General features: G+C 32.4%; 2 protein-coding genes across 2 annotated transcripts in view; both read left to right on the top strand.

Moving 5' to 3' along the window:
* Window positions 1-25,294, top strand: part of LOC132721443 (uncharacterized) — a 34,937-nt gene that overhangs the window by 1,966 nt on the left and 7,677 nt on the right. The window contains exon 3 of the mRNA XM_060705750.1: window positions 24,979-25,189. Within this exon, the coding sequence (XP_060561733.1) occupies window positions 24,979-25,189 (211 nt within the window). The remainder of the gene's footprint in view (window positions 1-24,978; window positions 25,190-25,294) is intronic.
* Window positions 484-10,781, top strand: LOC132721444 (uncharacterized). Its single transcript, XM_060705751.1, has 10 exons — window positions 484-587; window positions 936-1,076; window positions 1,550-1,762; window positions 1,961-2,076; window positions 3,429-3,570; window positions 4,570-4,930; window positions 7,129-7,786; window positions 8,212-8,406; window positions 8,560-8,695; window positions 8,925-10,781. Exons 2-10 carry the CDS (start codon window positions 984-986, stop codon window positions 9,336-9,338), a joined length of 2,328 nt encoding a protein of 775 aa, XP_060561734.1. The 5' UTR covers window positions 484-587; window positions 936-983; the 3' UTR covers window positions 9,339-10,781.

The raw sequence follows: 25,294 nt of genomic DNA, 5'->3' as shown, positions 1-25,294 counted from the left end.
AATATCAGTGATTGAAGTCTATAAATGTAAATCATTTTTAACTGAATGATACGTTAAATACAATCCTTAGAAAGAAATACTGGTAGATACAAATGTTTTAAATAAAATAATAAAACATTCATCAATTTTATTGAAAAGTTTAAAAAGATTGGGGCAAAAAATAAAAATAAATAAAAATAATAAACTTTACACCAACCACAAGTGAGCAACAGCCTTTTTCCAAAAATGTTTTTGGAGTTTTTTATCTAAGGCAACAGACAATAAATTTGGTTAGGATGTATGAAGTATCGCCCGGAACATTATACAATATAATTCCGATCAGAAAATGAGTTTCTGTTTAAATAATAGTCATTTTGGTAATTCATATCACATTAAGAGCGAGGAGTTGATGTCTGACGCTATCAGTGAGGATGGTGCTATGAAACATGATTTGCGTAGAGTATATGAAGACATTAAAGTGTTTGCCAGAGACAGTTTAGGAAACGATTTGAGAGATCATATCAACAATACTTTCACTGATATAGACGCTCGTCTGGACGGAAACATTGATGATTTAATGAACTCAGAAAATGCCATAATTGTTGCAGGTACGTAAAATTTAAAATAAATATAATTTACTGTTCTTGCTCACAGGTATACATTTACAGAAAAAAAATACAGTTTATTCCTTTGTAAAGTTATCAATTTCTTTTTAGATATAGGTTATTTTTATTCTATCACATTTTTATATTTTGATGTGTATAGATTTATTCATTTAATTATTTTGAAACATTATCCAATGTTATTTAACATAAGTGCATAGTGTAATATTACAACAATATCTGATTTAACTGAATCGACAATGTTTAAATTTGGCCGCGCTTGTATTCCTTTGATCTAAATCTGATACCGGTATGTCTTTTGCATTCCCCGTAAAATATTTTATTTTCACACAGGAAAATGTGACAATTGTTGATTCGCCTGGTGTAGGAGAAAGTGGAGAAATGACAGAGAAGCTAGTTAAATACCTCCCAAAAGCTGTTGCTTTTATATATATTGTAAACAGCGCAAATGCTGGAGGAATCCAGGAAGATACTGTATGTCAATGAATTCATAATCATATATGGATATATGAACAGAATCCTTACACAACTGAAAATTTTACAACATACTTCAACTTGCAAAATGTATTGCCGTATCATATATATAAGAACAGATAATTTTGGTGTTTTTTGCTGGTGTCACCTGTACATTATATATTGTTAGCAAATATTTTGTATTTTATCTAATTCTGATGATCTAGATGATCTCCAAAAGTTTTAATAGTGTTAAAAAATGTTTGTTGATCTCAATTATAAACGGCAAACATTATCTGCAATTTTTGAAGCTTTATATATTTACTCATAATTTAGTTAATTTAAGTTTTAAAATCGGACAAATGTTTGTTAAAATATTGAGTTTTGTATAAACAATGAATTCTTTATTCTTCATCTTGAAAACACCGTCTTTGATTGGATTGTTTTTGTTTTACTAAAATACAGTGTTCTATTAAAAGTTTCCTTATTTGCAGATATTACAAATCATTTTGGAGCAAAAGAAACTCGCCGACACAACAGAACTATCTAGTTTTGATCCCAAAAATATGCTGTTTGTATGTAATAAATGGGATGTTGTGATAAAGCGTGGAGAAAGTGAGAAAACGTGGCTAGACACAGTTCGAAAACTTACGATGACAATTCCTGGACTAACTGAGGATCATATATTTAAAATGAGTGTCACAGAGGTATTATAAAATTGTATAAAATTGTTTTCAAGTAAACTTGCTTAATCCTTCAAGATGAAATAAGATATTTTTAAGAATTTGAATAAATAATGATTTTTTTCCACAATTAAACACGGGTGATAACCTTACTTACATTTACACAACAGCAATAATTCTAATTGAGTGTGATACTTTGTCCTTTTTATATATAAATTATAGGCTGTTAAATACAAGAAGAGCAGTATAGGAAATACTGAAATGTATCAGCATTTACTGGACGGGCTTGGTCAATTCGTCCAAGACAGTTTGGTTGCCAACATCAAGAGACATTACAGGTAGGCTTAAGTCAACAAGACTAACCATTATAGATTACAAATTCCACAGATATATATACAACGGATAGGAAGCTCCGAAAATAGACGATAGTCAGATTTAGACCCACAATCCTTTGGGCGCTTCGATAATAATTGGGTTTTTCCCCGCTAGTCTCAGATTTTCGCTCTCTCGTTAAACGTAGGGAATATCCGTGAATTGTTGTTTACATTGCCGACATGAATTTTCATCGGAGAAATATTTATGTGGAATAAGTGAATATTGCTTCTTATATAAGTAGGAAATGCTGTTTTTTGTCGATGTACCTCCGGGAATTCAATATGGCAGTTTTTTGGCTTTTTACCAAGGATGCATCAAATGTTGGAAAATCTCGCGACATATGATAACTTACATGAATACAATTCCATCGATACTGAATTTAAATGCGTGATGACACAGTTTCTTCTCCATCTATATTTTGCTCCATGCCTTTTCCAAAGGAATAACGGGGAATTATAGAGGCCGCCAAACACTGTTTAACATTTTCATGTTTGTTAACGCCTCCTAACCCAGGCTTATTGAGAATTTTCAATAGATAATCGGGGCGGATATGTATCATTGGCGTCCGCGCCAAAGCGAGACGCCTTTTATGGAATGAAATCAGATTTTGTGAAAGGGCAATTGCAACTTCTCGGGCCTTTTCGTCGGTCATAATAGCCGATCATTCCGATTGAAAATGAGTTGTTATGGTATTATTGACACACTGGTGGGTCATACGTGGTTTTTGAATTAATTCATTAAAATAGTAGATTGACTCCAAAAATCAATTAACAGACTTTGTTAATTTTGACTACAATTTTGTATGTTCCAAAGAAAATACCACACGACCTTGAAATTCTATCAAATAACCAATATTAATGATAATATCCCAAAATACCCCCTGTATAGTTTAAAATAACACATACTATATAGGGGGTTTATTTTGGATATTATAGACCTGTATATTTGGACATTATCGTTATAATTAATATTGAAAGAATTTCAAGTTCCTGTGGAAAAAAAATTCTAATCTCTAGCATGCCTACCAAAGTTCATGATGAACAATGTATTTCGTCCGCCCATTCATAAATGATATACACTTCTGTTTAAAACCAATTATCCATTGATAATCTGGTCATCAGATGTCTACTAGTTCATTTTCACTTGCTGCATTTCTTGCATGGACGCCCTTTTATGCTTTGCATCAATGCTGTACTTGCACTTTTAAATATAAGGCAATGAGCTAACACGACTGTAGAGATTTAAGTCTTTAATAATGACACAGTGAAAAGTGTTAAAAATGTATATGTAAACTTCCTTTTCTGTTATTTTGAAGATGGATAAGCGGGCTTGTAGAAACGATTGAAGATTACATTGCATCACGGATAAATAATGCCAAAAAATCCTCAGAAGAAAAATCCACATTTCAAGAAAAAGTGAGTTTAAGGCTTTTCAAACTGGAAGAAGATTTTGAAAAGGTAAATTTCTCTATATATATCGCGTGCTTATATTGTGTACATTGTATTTTTAGACAAATGCCATTCTTAAGTCGTGGGACACGACTTAGACATGGAAAGTCGTAGTTGTTTATGCCATAGCCGTAGTTATTTTTGACGTGTGGCGGCTGTAAAATGTCTCTCGTACATTTAATCAAGGATGTAATATTTTCTATCCCTAAAGACCGTTCAGCACATCATAATTGTTGTGCATACATGTTATGTGGTATTTTAGTTTCAGAAATTTGGCCTTTATTAACTAGGGTGGTTCCACTATACCTTCACGAATACTGTATAATCACTCTTAGGATATGCTGCCAGGTTTTTCAATTGGAATTTTGACATCTTTTCTGTGATATGCAGGCATTATAACCTCAGATCCACTTTAAAATTTCATTCTATTTAGTTCAGCCAATTGTTTTCTCGTTAAGGGCACATGCATTCTTTCACTTGGGGACGATACGCCGCTTTTCATGGAATGGCACTACTTTGTCATCTTGAAGATTCCACGATAACCGCCGTATGAGCACATCTGCGCATGTTTCTAGATTCAAAATTTAATCATTTTTGTGTTTAAATGTTGACTTCTGCTTAAGCCAGTGCTAATTAAGGGGCGTGGACGGTAAATTGCACTTGACAATACCGGCCATGAACGCTCTATCGAACCGAGCCTGCAACATTTTCAATTTTGCCGTGTTTGGCTTTCTTTAGGGATTCTGTTTTTCTCTATTTTATATAGGAGAGATGTGAAGCATTAAAGTAGACACAAATCCTCAAAGTTAAAACAGTTGTAGATTCAGTCTGTTTGAGCGTCTTGATCGTATAAGGACTTCTTATGTCTTTCTATTAGTTCCAATGAGGACATCATTAATCGTACTACCGGTAATCTATGTAAGTTATGTAAGTTTGTGTGTAAAGATGGTACGAAAATGAAAGCCTAGGTCTTACATTATTTCGTTTTCTTTATTGTTTATGGAACAGGTAAGAAAGCAGCTCATTGATAAAGCACGAACAGAATTTCACAATGTGACAATCCAGCTCCACAGTCATCTCCAAAAAGATGACGTCATTTCTATTCTTGATACGTGGACAGAAGAAGAGTCGCCTGGCGTTACTGATAACGATATTGATGTTACACGATTCGAAGCGAAGGGTTTGATAATGTCAAGATTATTGCATGTTATCCAAACTTGGGAAAGTGACACACGCATTGTGGAAAGAACAACCCAACAACTTTCTGACCTATTTAATAAAGAGTTCTTAATTATATCTAAAAATTGTGAAGACGTTAGCGAAATTCTTAAACACGGTTCTCTCTCAGACGAGGACGAGCTTGTTCTAGGTAAGGCGTTGCAAGTAACTCAAATCCATTTTCTATTTGTTATATCGTTCAAAAAATGTTAGGTACTTTTGTTATTTTAAAGCAGCAGGCCTCAAGAGGATAACAGAAAAACTATCGTCTTAGTAATAATATAGAAGAAATCGACATGACACTTCAAATGTTCATATTTTAACAGTAATGTACTGAAAACAATCAGTTCGCTTTTCTGCCAGCGGAAAATACCTTCTTTTATTAAACTACGTAATTTTATGCTCCCCGAAGGGAGAGCAAATTATCTCCCCTTTTAGAAAAATCTTGTCCGGGACACAACTCTAAAACTATAAGAGATATCAACTTGAATCTTTGTAGGTAAATATATTTCAATGGGTAGATGTGCAGTGCACAAGAACCATAACTTTTTTGCCTAATTTTGGAGTTATTGCCCTTTGTTAATTTTAACACTTTGATTTTTGTCCGGAACATAACTCTAAAACTAAGAGATATCAACATGAAACATTGTAGGTAGATAGATCTTATTGAGTAGAAGTGCAGTGCAAAAGAACCATAACTTTGTTAAGCCACATTTTTTAATTATCTCCCCTTTTAGAAAAACCTTGTCCAGGACATAGCTGTAAAACTATAAGAGATATCAACATGAAACTTTGTAGGTAAATAGATCTCAATGGGCAGATGTGCAATGCGTAAGAATCATAACTCTGGCTTGGCTAATTTTGAGTAATTGTCCTTTGTTTATTTTTAATTTTTGAACTTTGTCTGGGACATTTCTCTAAAGTCATAAGAGATATCAACATGAAACCTTGTTGGTAGAAAGATCTCATTGAGTAAAAGTGCAGTACAAAAACACCTTAGCTCTGTTTCGCCCAATTTGTGAATTATCTCCCCTTTTAAAAAAAATCTTGTCTGGGAAATAACTCTAAAACTACAAGAGATATCAACATGAAACTTTGTTGGTAGATATATCTCAATGGGTAGATGTGCAGTGCACAAGAACTTGAACTACGCCTTGCCAAATTTTGTAGTAATTGCCCTTTGTTCATTTTTATGTTTTGAACTTTGTACGGGACATAATTCGGAAACCATAAGAGGTATCAACAAGAAACTTTGTAAGTTGATAGATCGCATTAATTAGAAGTGCATTGCAAAGAACAGTTACTCTGCCTAATTTTGGAATTATTGCAATTTGAACCTTTTCCAGGAACATTACTCTGAAACTACAAGAGGTGTACTTTTCTGTGTCCAAAACCTATTCGGGGAGCATCACCCGGCTCAAACCGGGCTATTGTTCCATCTAGTACCACATGAATGTACATGACAATATCGCCATGACAATATCGCGACCTGTGATCGGGAACGCACGGAATCCGGGCTCGTATCAAACTTAAAGGGAAACGAATTTACTGCTTTGGTTCTGATTTTTGTAGTAATTTTTGGCAAATATCAAAAATCAAATATTCAAATATATCATATAGAAACATTTATATATGATGACCAATATATAGATTTAAACTTTAGATTGAAATATGACCAGGGCCTGCACATTTACTAAAATGGATATACGACCCGGGCGTACGGGATACTAGGATTTTTCCGGACCAGTGTTTTGACACGTGATCATGTTGAATGAATTATCTACTCCTATTTATATTGGCTACTGCGAGAGTAACGTACTCGATTATGCAAGGAAGAAACTGGCGCTTTTGCAAACACTCTTTCTTAAATTAAGATGTCAGTAATAAAAGTTTTACACATAAAACTTAACTAGATCATTATAAACTGTTTATTTGAAATTTTATTTCATTTTGTTTTCATTTTACCATCTGGAGTCCAGTGGTTTTAAAATCATTCTTGTTACCTTAGTGTTGCCTGATTTGTTTTCATACTCCATAACATTTCTTATGATTACTTATTATGTCTTTTTGTATATTGAATGTTTAGGAATTGAGTTTATTTTATGGTAGATATAAGATATTTGATTTAATTGTATTCCCTTCTCTGCTCGTTAATAGCTGTGAACTCACCCAATAGCCCGAACATGCATGTTGAGATTACAAAACTTCCATTAATTAGAGCTATAGGCGGCTTACCTAAAATCAGATATTTAATAGGAGCACTTTTATATCTAAGTGACACGACACTTTAATAAACGCTTCAACACATATACATTCTAAAAAAAGTCATCTATTATTTACCTCTTTCAGGTGGTAGAGGCATCGGCTCAATCGAGATTGACGGACTTGAAGGGATCCATATTGCGATTATAGCAGCAACTGCTCCAATATGGATCCCTATTGGACTAGCTGCACTTGCCATATTTGTACCTATTGGATTAGGGTACCATATAGTGGACAGTATAAAGAAAACTATCGAAAGAAAAGAATACCGAAAGAATAAGGCAAAATTTATGAAAAAATGGACACATAGTCTGCTTGAAGATTTACGTAAAATCGAAAATATATCTAACCTGATTGATTGGATATACCTAGAGAGTATGCTATATCGAATAGACTATTTGTTTTCCACTTTCTTACCAAAACAAATGAAAGCCGATAGAGCTCAACTGCTCAGCATTGTGAACGATAAAAGAACTGCTGACCAAATTGTTGATCTATTTCAACCAAAGTCATTAAAAGTGAAGTCCATTGTCAAATCGCTGCGCTTATTTGATTTGAGATATTTAGCTGATGATGTGATTGATATATCAAAGATTCAACACTACAGACAAATTGGAGGGGGGAGTTTTTCTGATGTATATAGAGCGACATGGCAACAGGGTGACGGAAACGATAAAGAGGTCGCTTTAAAAATTTTAAAAGGTCATGACATGTACTTACAGCTATGTGAGGTTACGTGTTCAAGGTATTAATATTTTATATTTTATTAAATGTTTTATATTAATAACATGGGTGACTATAGTTGCAAGTAAAGTCCGTTTAATATTGTATATGTTTTTTCTTGTGCATTATTCGGCAGCGTTAATTAAGTCGTATTATAAGGGTATTGCAGATAGTAAGCAGTTTAGCACACATTCCGCACATGTTTTGTTATGATATTGTCTATCAGATTCACGTCCTTTATTGTACCTTAGATATTGTTTAAAAGTCCATAGCTGTTTCATTTAATATAGATTAAAATGTACAGCGACTTATCAGTTATAGGTGTCATTAAAAAGTAGTTGTAATATAGTCAACCAAAGCACAATTGAATTTTTCTTTTAAAAATCATCTTAAACATTTTCAAGTTATCAGACATGCAAGACGAAATTTTTAACTTTTTAAACACAGGAAGTTAAGGCACGACAATATAGTGGAATTTTACGGCGTGATCTTTGCTGAACGTCAACGATATGAAGGTCGAATCGGCCTATCTGGAAATGAAATTTGTTTACCTCTATATGATGATCGGCTGATGCTCGTGCAGGAGATGTGTGATCAGAGTTTAGAGTCTTTGGTTTTTGGAACGAAAGACAAGCAGTGCGGGTAAGTATGTTTGTAATTAAATAACATACATAGTACAAGATTAAACATTAACTATAACTTAATTATACGATTACGTACATGAGAAGTGCTTATTTCATTCATGATTTAAACAGATATTGATACTGTAATGGTATTTCCTTATATTTATTGAAGGTCATTTTCCAATGCATTGCGACGGGGAGAAACGCATGAGTTTTTCTTCAATATGTGCTCATCGATATGTGAGGGTCTATGTTACATGCATAGTACAGGGTACTTACACAGGGATTTGAAACTCTCAAATGTTCTGGTAAGACATATTAATATACTTATGAATTTATTACTAATTCAAAAATAAATTTAATTTCTACACCCCAACCCCCCTATGTTTTACATTGTAGCTTCAAGATTTTGATGTCTTCTCAGAAAATGAATAAAGCGCTGGTTTAAATAACAAATTCGTTGTGACCAGGAATGACTAAAAGCAGTTACATGCAAGTTTTATTTTGTATGGCGTCATTTAACGTCTTTCATTACAGGTAATAAATGGTGTTGGAAAACTGAGCGACTTGGGATTTGCCAGAGCAGAAGCTGTCGTTTCTGGGACATCAGCTGGTACTTTGTCGCACATGGCACCAGAACTTCTGGAGGAAAAAGTGTATAGTTTCAGCTCAGATGTGTACAGTTTGGGTATTCTTACATGGGAACTTTGGTATGGTACTCGATCTTATTCAGATGCAGATTGTGCTGGTTACGGTGTTGCCCAATTTATCGATGCAGTTAAGCGTGGGGAGAGGCCAAAATGTGATAAGGAACATACAATGATGGACGAATTGATCAAATTGGTTCAACAATGCTGGCGTCATGATCCGAAACAACGTCCAACCGTGCAACAAGTAGGCACAATTCTGCGAAGTATCGATGAAAAAAATCGGAGAGATATTTCCAGATAGTTACTAAAATACTGGACCCTGTATATTTAGTTTACTCAAAGCTGAAGGAAAAGATTAAATACATGTTTATACTTGTAAAATATATATACTATATAATTTTTATTGACACCAAATGACCTAGATCATTGCGTTTAAAATTTAAGAGAACCAATAAATAGACAGGTGTAGATAGTCAATTTGACACTAAACGATTTAAAGTTAAGGTACACATTACCGGTTCCTTTGTTAATAAGTATTATGGGGATAACATGCATATTTTTTAAAATGATTTTGATTTGTTAATGAGCAAGAAATAATTATTTCAGAATTAAATTAAGTGAAAATAGATATGATAATTATGTAAAAATTGTTAGGAAAAGAGAAAAAGGACAATGTAGAGAGTTGAAAGCAAAATAATAACATTTTTATATTCATATATCTGTTTTAAAAGATAAGGGTTATGTCAGTTAGGAATGTTTTACTGCAACAATTGAATTCCTTTTTCAAACATGTTTGTGATAATTACAATTTGACGAACCGTAGTTAGACTAAAGAGGAATACTTTTTCTTCAATATGTGCTCATTGATATCTGGTGGTCTATGTTACATGCATAGTACAGGCTACTTACATGCTCACAGAGTTATAAAACTCTTAAAATGTTCTGGTATGACATATTAAGATATTTATGAGTATATTACTAAATGTATGCTTGTGCAAGTTAGTTCTTGTTTATAACATAACATTGCATAGCATAATCTTAATTTGCATGAGCATACATATGTATAGCTAATATACATTCATTTACAAAGGACATAAACGTATAACAATAAGTGTACAATGTTCACGGAAGAATCAAACAAATGACGCTTTAATTGACTTACCTCTTCCGATGGATGTTATCAGCTGCTTAAATCCTACGTTGTACGCTTTCTTTTGAAATGCTTAGTATAAACATTTTTATTATATTGATAAGTACTTAAGGATTTTGCATGTCATCAGTTATTTGTTTCTAAGGTAACTGATGCCAAATTCAAAGCCTCCATTATGAAAAGTATTCATTTTCAATAGAGATAGGCAGTTGGCATGGTGTTTGATTTCAAACCTACTGGTCGCCAACTTTTTTTAGACTAGTGCTTTGTATATTTTTGTCCAATATAATTATGGTTTTCTTTTCCATTTCTGTTTTAATTTTTTAATGCACAAATATTTGAAATGTTTAATTATGTACTTATTAGTGTTAATAATAAAAAGTAGGGTACTTTTGCAACTTTAGATGTTCATATGAATGGTAAACATCCCTTACACTTTGCACAAATTGTCAGAATTGTTTCAAGATGAATATTATATTTATATAATAGGATACCCCATTGATAGATTACAAATGTTACTCAGTCTGATATTCTAAACATTTTCTTTCAGATATGCTTTACTTTTTATTTCAAACTACGGTTGTTTCTAACCCCTCTAAACCCCTCAAAGAATAGACATGAATTTTATGTGCCCGGTATCACGACCATTTAATTTTGTTTATTAATGGAGAAATGCCCATACAATTTTAAAGATTGAATAAGATATCAATGAGAGAAATTATAAACGCCAGTATGTATGACTATACAATAAAATGAGTTTCAAGTTTTATACCGTTTTGTTGTTGTCCGAAATATTACCGTATAAACTCTACGACTACCTTTTTCTGGAGTCTTCAATAGAAAGTCAAATTGACTTCGTTGCGAAATAAAATAAACTATGTAATAGCCTGGATAATTTATTTCACAATAATATCTCACAGGACGCTGGATAAAGTAACAAAGTCGTCAGATCTTTGCATGACATAGGCGTTTAAGACCAAGCGGCGAATTCTGCTAGTAAATGAAATCTATAAAATCTACGAATTTCAGTAACATGTTCCTTTGTTTCGAAACCCATTGTGTGCTACCTATTTGTCTGACCTCTTTGCAAATTAAGTCATTCAAAAGTTTGAAGGTTTCCCTTAACGACAATATCGTGCACATTTCCTAATAATTCACCCAGTTGGTAACGACAAGAAGTTAAACAAGCAACGACGAACAAAGCTATAAACTTACAGTATGTGTTCAGTATAACATTGATCATATTTTGTTCTCTGTTCAGTATTTATTGCACTAATATTCTCTGCTTAAAAAGGCGTATTCATTCCCCGCTACTGAGATAAATATATATACCTTAACTTGTATCACTATGCGTTTTAAACCTTAATAAAATCAACCGATCAAAATACGTAAATATGTTTTAAAAAATCATCCATATTACAAATAAATCGGTTAGATAAAATCTTATTATATTTTATTGAACATTAAAATTATATTAAAGTACACTTAATTTGGTAGGGTAATTGTAATATTGTTAAATGAAAGATAATGATGATGACAGTGATGTTGATGATGATGATTATGATGAATTAAAGCGACACTAATTGTTCTTTCTTATGATTATATATATATTGCAAAAACCATCGAGTCATTCACACTTTGTCCGCAAAAAACTCGCGAAACATATATGACACAAATGTGTCGTCTGCAAAATTTCGGTAATTGTGCCATTTAGTATTCATTCTGCTGTTATTGACATATCTCGCAGAAACAGACAAATCATTCATATCTTGATCTCAAATTACATGTGAATTACTTAAACTCGCGAAACATATATGACACAAATTTGTCGTCTGCACTATCGCTGTACGTTTAATAGTGCCAGTGATTACTCTTTCTTGTGTCGTTCATTTATCATTCAGATACGACAGAATCTTAAATTTGTTTCCCTTTAAACACCATTTAAATAGGAATCCACACGTATCATGATTATCTTTACTTATTTCCTATGTACGCTTGTGCGTCTTGCTAAGAACTGGCTCAACAAATGTCACTGTGACTATATAGTAATGCACCGATGATTGAATGAAATGTATCATCTGAAATCTAAGATTGTCAGCTTTCAAAGCAAAGACAACATTCTACAATCGGGCACGCCCAATATCGCATAATGCACGGGGCTTTCAATACAGTTGAAATCAACCCGTGGGATGTTTACAGTAAACTAAAAGAAACCGTGATGGTAGTTATGGGATGTAATAGACATAACATGAAAAGAAGCATGCGTATCTCTGTTATATAAAGCAAGTACTTAGCAAATGCTTTTACTTAAATTAAAGGCCCAGTAACAATATATTAATAACATATGGGTTTGTGGGTAACAGTAAAAATATCATCCTGAGGAAAATACTGTTACCCGAGGCGATACACCAGTCATAAACATACAATAAGCTGTGTTTTATTTAGAAAACAAATCACTTACCCATTTATAAGGTTATGATCTGTGAAATCTGACCCTTCTGTATCCAGAACATTTTTCGCATGGTTTTTGACAAAGTGCATTTACAAAATAACGATGATATCCTACATATGTCTGTCCACCAACTCTATCTGTAACGTTTCACTGGTTAAAATTATTGAATAATCCTTTGTTGCATGCTTTAATCGTCTGCATGTTCCAGTTTGACACAAAATTATTCACATTACAATTACTTCCGTTGAAAACGGATGTTTACTTTCTTACTATTCAACAAAAAGATATTTTATACGCGAAAAGAACTCTACTGTAGGGTGCAATGAACTAAATTTTATGAGAGTCATAGTTACTTTGGTGATGCCCTAGGCCCTATCGTCGAAAATAAGAATGAATCAAGAGAAAAATGGCGGCCATTTTATTTCATTTTATTTAGAAAATAGACCACGTGACCAGATTTTATACTGTTTAAAAATACTGTTACCTATGTAACAGTACAAAATGCTTAGTCACGTGGTACACTTGCATTAACAGTAAGAATAACTCCCAAGGGCCTATGGGAAATTAACTTTACGAAAAATGTGAGGGGTAATAATACAATTTTATAGTTACTCGGTTTTTGGGGAGGCTATGCCGACCCAATGTTAATAACCGTCTGTCAAATCTTACTGCCGCGGTAATCAGGTCAAAAAATAGTACCTTGATTTTTTCTAAGCTGACTCATCACTCATCACAGACATTTACAATATGAAAATATTTTCATTCTTTAATTTCATATCTGCAATTTGTAAAGATAATAATTATCTGAAAAATTCTTGATTTTTGTTTAAATCACTACTCCGTGACGTCATACTGCCGCGGTAATCAGGTAAAAAAATAGTACCTTGATTTTTTCTAAGCTGACTCATCACTCATCACAGACATTTACAATATGAAAATATTTTCATTCTTTAATTTCATATCTGCAATTTGTAAAGATAATAATTCTCTGAAAAATTCTTGATTTTTGTTTAAATCACTACTCCGTGACGTCATACTGCCGCGGTAATCAGGTTTAGGCATACGTACGTCTGTAATAAATAGTTCTGGTATGAAAACCCTTCAAAATAATAACTTTATCAATATTTTTTTAACAAAAAGCATAAATGAAAATTTATAAGTAAATGCTTTAATTCAGTGGCAAATATTCTTTATTATTTTTGATAACAATTTTCCAATTACTACGCAGCGACCAACTGTTTATGACGGGTCATTAACTAGAACGTTGCCACACCGTATTCTCAATATCATGCATGTTCTTTTGTTGTTATAAACTATTAATAGTCCTTAATATTTTTTAAAGACAAATAATTGTAAACTGTCGCTTACATCAGAGACATGGATCATGCTTGCGTGATAACTAAGGAAAACTAACTTATTTGTACACCCCAGGAGGCTGTACGCGGAAAACGCTCATAAACCGCTTAATCATATAGCTGTTTAGTAAATATTTTGCATACATTTAACTAAAAATTCACTGATGGTGATGAACATATAGTTTGAAAACATTATATTCTTTAACCATTATCGCCGAAAAAAAACTATTTAACTACAAAACCCCTAAGGACCTCCGACAAAATTCCAGCACAATATTACATTTTACATTAGCAAAATAAAAAAAGCAATACTTATATTTTCATCTTACATAAATCATTAATCAAACTTTTAACATAAAATTATCTTTGGCAATTGACAGATCCCTACTCTGATCTTTTATTTGTATAGGAATAAATTTAAACATGTGCTCTTTTGTTTAGGAATATTTTGTAGTGAAAGTCTTATATATTCACTAATCTCATAATTAGAATTAGACAGGTCAGGAATTTATACAAACAGTTGTTTAGTTAACTATGCTCATTTTAATCCCAATAGAAACATTCAAATATTTGTGGTAAAAAACATGACCAAAGTACCTAGTAGTCGTTTACCCGGTGGTGATCCCATTAAACTGATTATAGATTCGAATTGATTAGAAAACACAAATAGAAACATGTGTTTCCGTACAACAAAATCGGAAGTAAAGTGAACAGTTAATTGACAGAAATATGTGGTCAAATATGTTTTAACAAGGAAATAATTATTTCAGAGAAAGACGCAAAGATCAGTTTGACCCCGTATTGTGTAATTAGAAAGTTTATTCAATTCTAGGGCATATATCATAATTTGATAGTCCATGTGTAATAAAATTCAAATTTTCAATACAGATTATGAGATACAAAAAAAATATTAAAGAATAAGAAGCTTTAATTAAAAAACAAAAACAAAAAAAAAAAAAAAAAAAAAAAAAACCGCATACATATACAAATTACTTACAGTCGAGCATCGGGAAGTCATTAACATATCTTACGAAACTTTAATTTGAAACCGATATTTGCGCGCGCTGAAGTGATTAATGTTTATTTGAAAAATAAAAAAAAAAGAAATTTTATGGTTGTGTTCTAAAAATAATGGGCGGCATAAGAGGAATTTCTTATTCATTTTACAACACTTGAAAAATTACTACAGAAAATGTGTTGTTGTTTTGTTTTCAACAAAAGTGTGTGTGTTTTAAGTTTATTTATACTCGGCGCCGGAATAACCATATGTCCGAGATTATAGCATCTGGGACGTCTTTTTCAAGCAGATTCTTCCTGGAAGCCCATTCTTCGTTCTTTGGTGGTAAAGGAGACGACAATACCGTCAAGGCATCAACTTTCTGACTGACGACAACAAAAACGGCATCTATTAGCGCCAAACCTCCAGAGTAAGTCACGACAGGTCAACCAATCACCTCTGGTACTTATGATGACTTGACTATGACCTTCCGTGTGCCTTCTCCGCGACGTGCACGCCTCTGGAGGTATTTGGAGAAGTTTCAACAAAAACTTCCAAAACACGCCATTTATAACACCATTCATAGCACTGACGGCTTCGATGTTCTCATCTATTTGCGGGAAATGGTCAACAGGGAAAACCCTACGTAATAACCGCACACCCTGTTAACAACAGATTTTCCGCAACTTATATATTTCAAGCTAGTGAGGTTTAAAAATACACGTAGAATCTATCGATTAACTACCATAAGTTGGTTGAGTGTTGGCGGTAAAAAAAGAAGATATAACTTCCTGATCAATTTTCACTTAGGTTGATTCAGTTTTGAATAAGCTTTGCAGAGATGTATTTTTTCAAGAAATATTTAGCTTTAATATTATCCGACGCCGTCAGTAATGAAATGGGATTAATTTTCTGAAACGTGATTTTATTCGAGATTTGCTTCTGGAGAAGACAACCTTCTGTCCGTAGAGCATGAATATTAATACTCATCACAAGACAGTATCTTATTGATCTCAATTATGGTACATCTAAACGTGTATAATTTTTATGTTCAATAAAAATGTTGCATCACTTGCAGTTGTTATTATCATCCAATAATATTAAAATGACATAAAGTATTTATGATAAACAGTCCTAGAATATTTTGATAAGGAACCGTCAGTTGTAAAATGTTATTGTTATCTGATAATGAACAGTCGTCATACTTGCTGGTATGTCATTTATTATTGACAGTTTAGGTTTTTCAAAATTTGCATGATTAAAAGTCCGAATGTAGACCTCAATTAAATGTTCTGGAATATTAACAAAATGAATAGTCAACCACATTAACCATATATATGAATGGTTGAACACAACAGTAAGGATAAATAGCGCAATGTGCATATCTTTTTATTTTGGTAGCATATTTTAAGCAAAAAGAAAAGAAACTATAAGTCTGAAACATTCTCTCATAGCCTCCCCATCAGTACATTCAGTGCTTTGATTACTACTCCTACCTCTTTTTCTACTACTGAAATATATATGTTCTGAGAAAATGTTGGTTGGCAGATCATTATTTAAAATGGCCATATTTCTTGTTATATGAACGTGTGTATTATGTTTTTAATCATGTGAAACGTTCACCTTTTTCGTCGTATCGATAGATGTAACGGATGCATTATTACAGAAACGGTCTTACGTTTACACGTAAATGCGCTATAAATGAGAAAGCAAAGCCCTAAAGGGACGTAATAGCTCTTTTGATGTTCGATGATATGAAAATGGTCGACGGGAGATAATCCTGTGTCTTTTTGAACTGTTATATCTTAAAGAAAGAAATATAATATTTTCAAAACTTTACCATTATTTCTTTTTATGATTTCGTGCGTCATAAGCTGACTATTGGTTAAACAATGCAGTAAAGATTTATTCCATTAAAAAAATTAAAACCGAAATACAAATTACGTAGCTGCTTTTGATAGTATTTCAGATTTCAATTTTTTAAATGGCTTTTAAGTGGTCTTCTAAAATTGTACTTGTATCTCGGGATCTGTTTCAGACATAATATTATAGAAATTAACCGTATTCCCCCACCCGGATGTTAAATAAACACCTCTGTTGCATATATAATGGCTTTTAAAGTCACGTGGTTAAGTTTCGCTTCCGGTATATTTATGGGTAATCAACGAGGTATTCCGGATAATAATATTGTCATAGTGTAGTAAACAAATAATCAAAGTTTTTGAATAATATGAATAGCATATTACAATATACGGTGTAACGTACATCTGGACTTATTAACGATAATGACACAGGCAAAGCACTAAAAACAACAAAAGGTGAATCAATCGACGACGATCAGGCTTGACAAATTCACTTACAGTATGTGTACAGCATAACATTGATCATATTTATAAGTGTTCTTTGCAATATTTTATCTTCTTAGAAAGGCGTATTCATTTCCAACGACTATAAATAAAGTAAGTAACAATATAAATACAAGAACTATAAATTTAAACAAACATAATACCAAGCAATCAAATTGCGTATAAAAAAACTTCATGCATATTTCAGCAAAATAGAATAGACATGTATTAAGAAAGCACACTAACATAAGTTGGGTCATTTGAAATTAGATATACAACATTCTTATTCTGCTTACTGAAACAATAACGCTTTTATTAGTCAAATTTTAAAACTAGATAATAATGTACAAACAAATTTACATGTAACAAAGAAATCACCGTTCATATGAAAATATTAATCGTTTTTTTAAATGTATTACACTATTTTGTCATGGTTTTAGACAGAACTCCCTATATACATTTTATTGAAAGTAAATCATATTGGCCCATTTAATTGTCAAATTGCTTTTAAATGTTTGCTATATTAACCATATAATCAAGGTCATCTGTGAACTTATTCTCATGTATAAAATAAGATTATGATGAATTAACTAATTCCATAAGGCACGCATACTAATTTGAAAAAAAGCCATCTTAAATGTGATGAAATACATGCATGCTATTTTTAATAGCATGTTTTTGTATTTATGTAATAAATCAGAAACTTTTAAATGAAACATCCTGGTAAATTGGTGTCATTTTGCTATAATACCTCACCCAAATACACACAAAGTTCTTCGCTCAAGCGAAACATTTTTCATTTAAACACGGAAGATATTTTGAATACATGGGTGTTATGATTATAGTTTGCAAATGATAACTCTGTGTCGTACCTGCATTTTTAATGCATCATGTTACAAGATGTGATGTTCTCTTATAAGTTGGTATATACCTCTACTCTAATTGAGCTGAATGTCTCTATGTGTAATGAGTCAGTTATAGTCTGCTATCATTAAATCTTAGAACTAGATATTTTTTTGGTTATTCTTTATTAAGAATGTCACATGATGTCAATTAGTGGGATTTTATTTAAATACTAAATAATCTTTCATCGTGAAAAGATGGATGATTGTAAAGATAAAACTTCTGCTATGAACTGGGACTCACAAGACTTGAAGACTGAATATAAAAAGTTCAAAACTCATGCAGAGTGACTCATGCAGAGTGTTCATGTTTGGTGGACCTCTCAATAAGAGGAATGAAGAAGAAAAAGTCAACTATTTAATGCTGTGGGTTGCAGAAAAGGGCCGTGATATATATGCAACATGGAATTTGAATAATGATGACAAAAGAAACTGAATGTGCATTTTGACAAACTTTAGGAATACTGTGAGCATAAATCAAATGCGTTATATTCTAGATAATTGTTACAATCAAATAGAGAAAATAAGAATCCATAACGAAAGCCCAACACGGCAAAATTGAAAATGTTGCAGTCTCGGTTTGATTTAGCTTGTTCACGGAAGGTACTGTCAAGTGCAAACTACCGTCCACGCACTCTTACACCGGCTTAAGCAGAATTCAACATTTAACAGGAACTGGTACAATTTGGAATTTTGAAACATCCGCAGATGTATTCATATGGCAGTTATTATGGAACCTTCAATGTGACACGTAACTGCCATTCCATGAAAAGAGCCATGTGGTTCCCAATTTAAAAAATGCGTGTGCCCTAAACGAGAAAGCAATGGGCGGAACTTAATAAAATGGAATTTTTAAAGAAGATCAGAGGTTATGAAGCCTGCATATCACAGATAATACATACGTTAAAAGACAAATTTAAAAGGCTGGCCACATATCCTAAGGGTGATTCAAGGAATACTAAAACCACCCAACAAAAAAAAATAGTCTAATAGAAGGAACTAAATAACCAAAAGTACAACAATAATGTCGTGCTGAACGATCAGAATTCAATTACAAGATGAAACTTTTGAACAATTTGTGACTGATTTGAAGCTACTGATACGTGATTGTGCTTATCCAGAGGACAGATACAAAGAAACAATCAGAGATCACATTGTGTTTGGTGTAAAATCACACAAAATTCGTGAAAAATTGATCGAAATGGGCTCAGATTTGAAACTAGATGAATGCTTAAGTATTGCGAGAACACTTGAACTAACAAGAACACAAGCTAAAGAAATGAAGCCGGAAGAAAAATCACTACATTGAATCAAATATGGGTGTGGAAATTGAGGACAAAATAAGCTCATGCGACATATGCGCGAAAAATCAGTCAGCGAATTCAAAAGAACCACTCATTTCACATGAAATTCCTGACAGACCGTGGAGTAAAATTGGAATAGATATATTTGAAAGGAAAAGACATTCCTATCTTATATCTGTATGTATCATATTATATCGCTTAATAGTCCACCAAGATCAGAAAACAACATAAAACCTACAACGACATCCGAACAAACTTTGCCGGATAACTCAGCACAACTGTCCGTTGAGCCAGGAAACACAACACAATCGACAAGATCAGGCAGAGAAGTAATAGCACCAGTTAGATTTCGAGATTATGTTGTTAGTACTATTGGTGTGTGTATGTTGTTTTAGATGGTTAAAATATATAAAGTTTTAATCATTGAAAGAAAAAGTGAAGCAAATTACGTGTGGAATATTATTCGCTTCGATGGATTTAAATAAGCATTTAAATATTTAGTTGCTTTAGTGTAATCAAATTAAAAATTTTATATTTCTTTGTGTGAATGTTTATTTTCTATAGTGGTCAGTTTCCCAGAATTCTATTAGACGGGAATATTCTTCAAAGACACAAATTTCTGTTTGCAAACTATTCATGTAATTGAAACATTATCTAATTATTCATTTTTGATTATATGGAAATTGTTCTGTTATTCTAAAGCGTGTTATTTCAGGACATACGCTGTTATGCTAGAAATAAATAACTGATACACCTTGGAATACGAGTTTTTAATTGACAAGATTTATTGCTTGGTCGCCTTGCAAAACACTTTATCTCAGATATAATTATATTTACACCGTCAGTGGAAATTTATGGAGGCTATTCGTTGCCAAAAATCCAGCCTTTGAAACTTGACAATGCATACTTCGGTTCTACTAAACAGATTAGTAAAAATCTAATTGTCGATCCGAGAGTTACATACTGCACTGGTATTAAGCATTTATATTATCTCGATTTGATAAAATGGAAGCTGTAAACATGCAACTTAGATAAATTTTACATTCTAACGCGATTAACATTTGTTAACGATTTTGCAACTTCCATATATGAAATTATCACGGAAATAGATGAAAATTAATAGGCGGAGCCAATTTTCACGAAAGAAGAATATAAAGAGAGGTAACTCTTGCTGGTACAAAAATATTTCAAATTATATAAGACTGTTATAAATTTCACATACATCAACTGCATTAAAGTTGACTTTGAATATCCTCTGATTTTGTTAAACAGGATATTCAAGTAATGCAAAATTGGTAAAGATATTATGTAATAATGTAACAACGTTTATACTGATAATAAGCAAAATAATATGCAAAAACTTAAGTTGGTAAATTTACATAAGGGAATGTTTCCCATATATATTAGGACACAAATCAGGTATGTGTACCTTCATACGTAATAACAGTAGTACCCTTCCCCTTGTTTTTGACATTCAGCAAACAGTAATAGAATTCGATACATGGAAGTCATTTTTGGCAACACGAATAAAGAGAAATGAACAGTAAATCTGTGCTTTTTTCTTTATAGGGCTATATTGGGTTGTAGAAAACCCCAAATTCTTGACCAAGTGTATAACCACGGAACTATCTAAAGAACTATCTAACTATCGATAATTCCGTTGTATAACCAAAACTTGTGAAATTGTCCTATTTTAATGTTGAAATAAATATTCAGTGTATCCTAGTATCTCTGTTTACCTCCATTGGGAGGTATTTTGAGTCATAGGATGTGATTAAGCCATTTATTATTGAATATTTGTAAGCTGACGGAGGTTAAGGTCTTCTTTTATGCATTGTACTGAATCAATAACAACTCTAAAATCTGTGTATGCATACTATCAATAGCTGTTACCTAGACTTCCTTTCTATCTGATCAAAAGCAGAGAACTATTTCTAAGTACATGACATACTACACAGAATATTTATTAAGTTTTGTAAGTGATGGCTTACCTAGAGATAAAATAAACAAGGTATACATAAATTGATAATAAACATACATACATTTGGACTCATTTAAATATTATCATCAAAAAAATGGTAAAAATTGGAAAATATATCTATACAGTATAGTAAAAATAAAAAGTTATGTACGAAAGGGTACATACATACTATTGTAAAAAGTTTTTTCTTGTCAAATCACACGCTAGAATTAAGGTTACTTATGTAATAGTAAATGCTACTACTAGGAAATAGTATTTAGTCGTAAAAGTCTCTATCACATGTTGACTTGAAAATGACCTAATCAATAGTTTTTACTTCCTTGAAAATATTTAAATTTACTGGTGAGTTGTTAGCTCATCTGTCACAAAGTGACATGGTGAGCTTTTGTGATCACTTTTCGGCGGGCGTCCGTCCGTCGTCCGTCCGTCAGTTGTCCGTAAACTTTTATTTTAAACGACATCTCCTCATAAACCTATAAGACAATTTCATCCAAACTTCACAAGAATAGTCCTTTGGTGGTCACGTTTAAAAATTGTTCAAAGAATTTAATTCCATGCAGAACTCTGGTTGCCATGGCAACCGAAAGAAAAACTTAAAATATCTTCTTTTAAAAATCCCAAAGATGTAGAGCTTAGATATTTGGCATGAAACATCTTCTAGTGAATGTCTTTCAAGTTTGTTCTTATAAAAGCCCTGGCGTCAAAATTGGCCCCGTCCCAGGGAGTCATTGCTTTTCCTTTATATGTAAAAAAACTGAAAGAGCTAGAGCTTAAATATTTGGCATGAAACATCTTCTATTGAATTTTTTATTGCTCTTCCTTATATGTCTATCGTAAAAACTTTAAAAAATCATCTTTTATTTAATTACCCATAAAGCTAAAACTTAGAAATTAAGCATGAAACATCTTTTAGTGAGTGTCTACCCAATATGTTCAAATAAAAGCCCCAGGGTCAAAATTGGCCCGTCCTTGGGTCTGACTTTCTTTATTTGTCTAAAGTAAAATCTTAAAAAGTCTCCTTTTAAAAACCCAAAGAGCTAGAGCTTAGATATTTATCATGAATTATCTTCTAATGGGTGTCTACCAAGTTGGTTAAAAAAGACCCTGAGTTAAAATTAGCCCCGCCCCAAGGCCCTATATACAGGTGAACGAATTCAGGGCCATCATGGCCCTCTTGTTATTATTGTTTTTTTAGTTTCTTTTACGAGGAAATGTGGTATCTTCAACTTTTCAAAACTTATATGCCTATAATCATTTAAGTCCGCTGATGTTGATTGAATAAAGGCAGAATGGCAGTCGTGCAAGTGAATTATGTTTGGTGAATAACAAAACACATAAAACATGTGGTAAACGGAAACTACGCCGGGCTTGTCGCTGACGGTAAATACCGAAAATGAGCGGATAAATACGTTTAATTACGATGATGTAGTGTGCTGGAAAATGGGCGGAGCTTATTTTATCTCCTATTGAAAAACGTATAAAGCTGGATAATGCTGATCCGAATCATGATGGTTCAACAATATAAAACTAAGAAAGTAACTTCTGTTTTGTCGGCGTATACACGAAAAATGAGTATTCCGCATGTTATTATGAAGAATTGGTATGGCTACTATCAGAAAAAATAATAAAATTAATGTTTTGTGGTTTTGTTGAAATACATGTTTACAATGTTAAATCGGCAAGCTCAATCCAAGAATGCATCATTGGAGTTTACATAAAAAGACTACAATTGTATTTTGTCCGTAAACAAACTGTTCAACTCATATCAACAATGCTGGATTACTGTCAACGAATAGCCTCCATAGAAATTATCTTGAAGTAAGCAGTTGTGACAACTGTGCTAAAGTTCAATTCAGGACATTAAAAAAAGTTAACATTGATTTACTGTAAAATCTTAATATTTAGACGTGATTTAATTTTGACGAAAATTTCAATTTTATTATTAAATTTTATTTTCTTAGTAAAGGAAAAGGGATGTGATGTACTCTTATAAGTTGGTATATACCTCTACTCTAATATAGCTAAATGTCTCTATGTATAATGAGTCAGCTATAGTCTGCTATAATTAAATCTTAGAACTAGATGTGTACGACATTCTTTAGTAAGAATGTGAAACATGATGAGGTTTTTAGCGTGAAATATGACATTATCGTGTTATGCTTTGTTTGCATATACTTGAATAATATTATGGATTTCGATAAGATGTACAAATTGTCAAGTTCTAATTTTAGCAAATCAGCTAGAAGCCAGTTTTCAAAAATTTCAATAGTTGACATTTTCAAAGACGGATTAAAACATATCTGTAAAGAAAGCAATATCTAATTATATTCAGGATTTACACGACGAATATATAACAGAAGTAGCTAGAAGTTATTGCAATGGAATTGCGTCCAGAAGATGTTGATGCATTAAGCTTAGAAGATGCTTCAGACTGGTTGGATAAAAGAGGTATATCATTTGAACTCTTAGAGACACATGGAGAGGTTTTAGATCTGATAAAGGCAACAGTTGCTTATGCTGACTCTAACACCAGAGAGAAACATATAAATGTAAGTTTAGTGTACAGTAACTTTACATCACACACATCTTTTGAAATGTATAGAAAAACATCTGTAAAGGGACGATGTCTTAGGTCTAAGGTACGAAAACAGAAATAAAATGAAAATTGCAGACTTGGTTTCATTTGGCATTTTCATGAAAGAGGTCGAAATATGTTCAAATTACCAAATGTCACATCAGATGCATATTACCTTACATAATCCATTAATTTTCAAGTTTCGTTTCGTAATATTTTCTTTTTTAAAACGTATTGCAGTAAAAACAACAACAACAACAATGAAGTTTAACATTTTCATAATCACTTTATAAAAAGTGCAAAAGTCATCATAATGTATCACAGTTTCAAATTAATGTAGAGTTTGGAGTTCATGTTTTAATTAGTCCAATAAACCCATTATTTACATATGCAAATTTATGTTATTAGGATTAAGATATCCCCCATCTTTGGAATTTTCCTGTTCATTTTCGTGTCCATGTTGGTCAGTTAAGACATTATTTTTCATAAAGTTTAATATCAGGGATTGAATTCTATAAATATAACTAATTTGAAATGGAATGATACTTTTAATATTATCTGTAGAAAGATAAACGGGTAGATACCGAGATGCAAATGTTTTGAATGAATACAATTTTTATTGAAAAGTAACAGTTATATGGTGTTTAAAATAGTAACTCTAATAACAAACATTTTGTACCAGCCATACGTGTGTAACAGCCTTTTCACAAATTATGTTTAATCTAAGGCAACAGACAATTTATTTGATTAGGATGTGAATATACAGTTAACGAAGTATCGCCCTGGAACATTATAAATATTATAATATAATTTTAAACAGAAAAAAAGTTTCTGTTTAACTAATACTAGTAGCTGATTTGATACTTCTTGTTACATTAAGAGCGAGGAGTTGATATCTGACGCTATCAGTGAGGATGGTACCATGAAACATGATTTGCGTAGAGTATATGAAGAAATTAAAGTGTTTGCCAGAGACAGTGCAGGGGACGAACTTAGAGATTATATCAACAATATTTACACTGATATAGATGCTCGTCTAGACGGAAACATTAATGACTTAAATTACTCAGAGAATGCCATAATTGTTGCAGGTACGTAACATTAAAAATTGATATGTAATTCACTATTCTTGCATAAAAACTGCGCTCACAGGTATACATTTACGGAAAAGAAAGCGCGAATTGACGGGTAAAAGC

This window comes from Ruditapes philippinarum, unplaced genomic scaffold (assembly GCF_026571515.1).
Source record: "Ruditapes philippinarum isolate M1 unplaced genomic scaffold, ASM2657151v2 ctg1766_1_1_1_1, whole genome shotgun sequence".
Lineage (NCBI taxonomy): Eukaryota > Metazoa > Mollusca > Bivalvia > Venerida > Veneridae > Ruditapes > Ruditapes philippinarum.
This window is presented reverse-complemented; position numbering and strand designations above follow the sequence as displayed.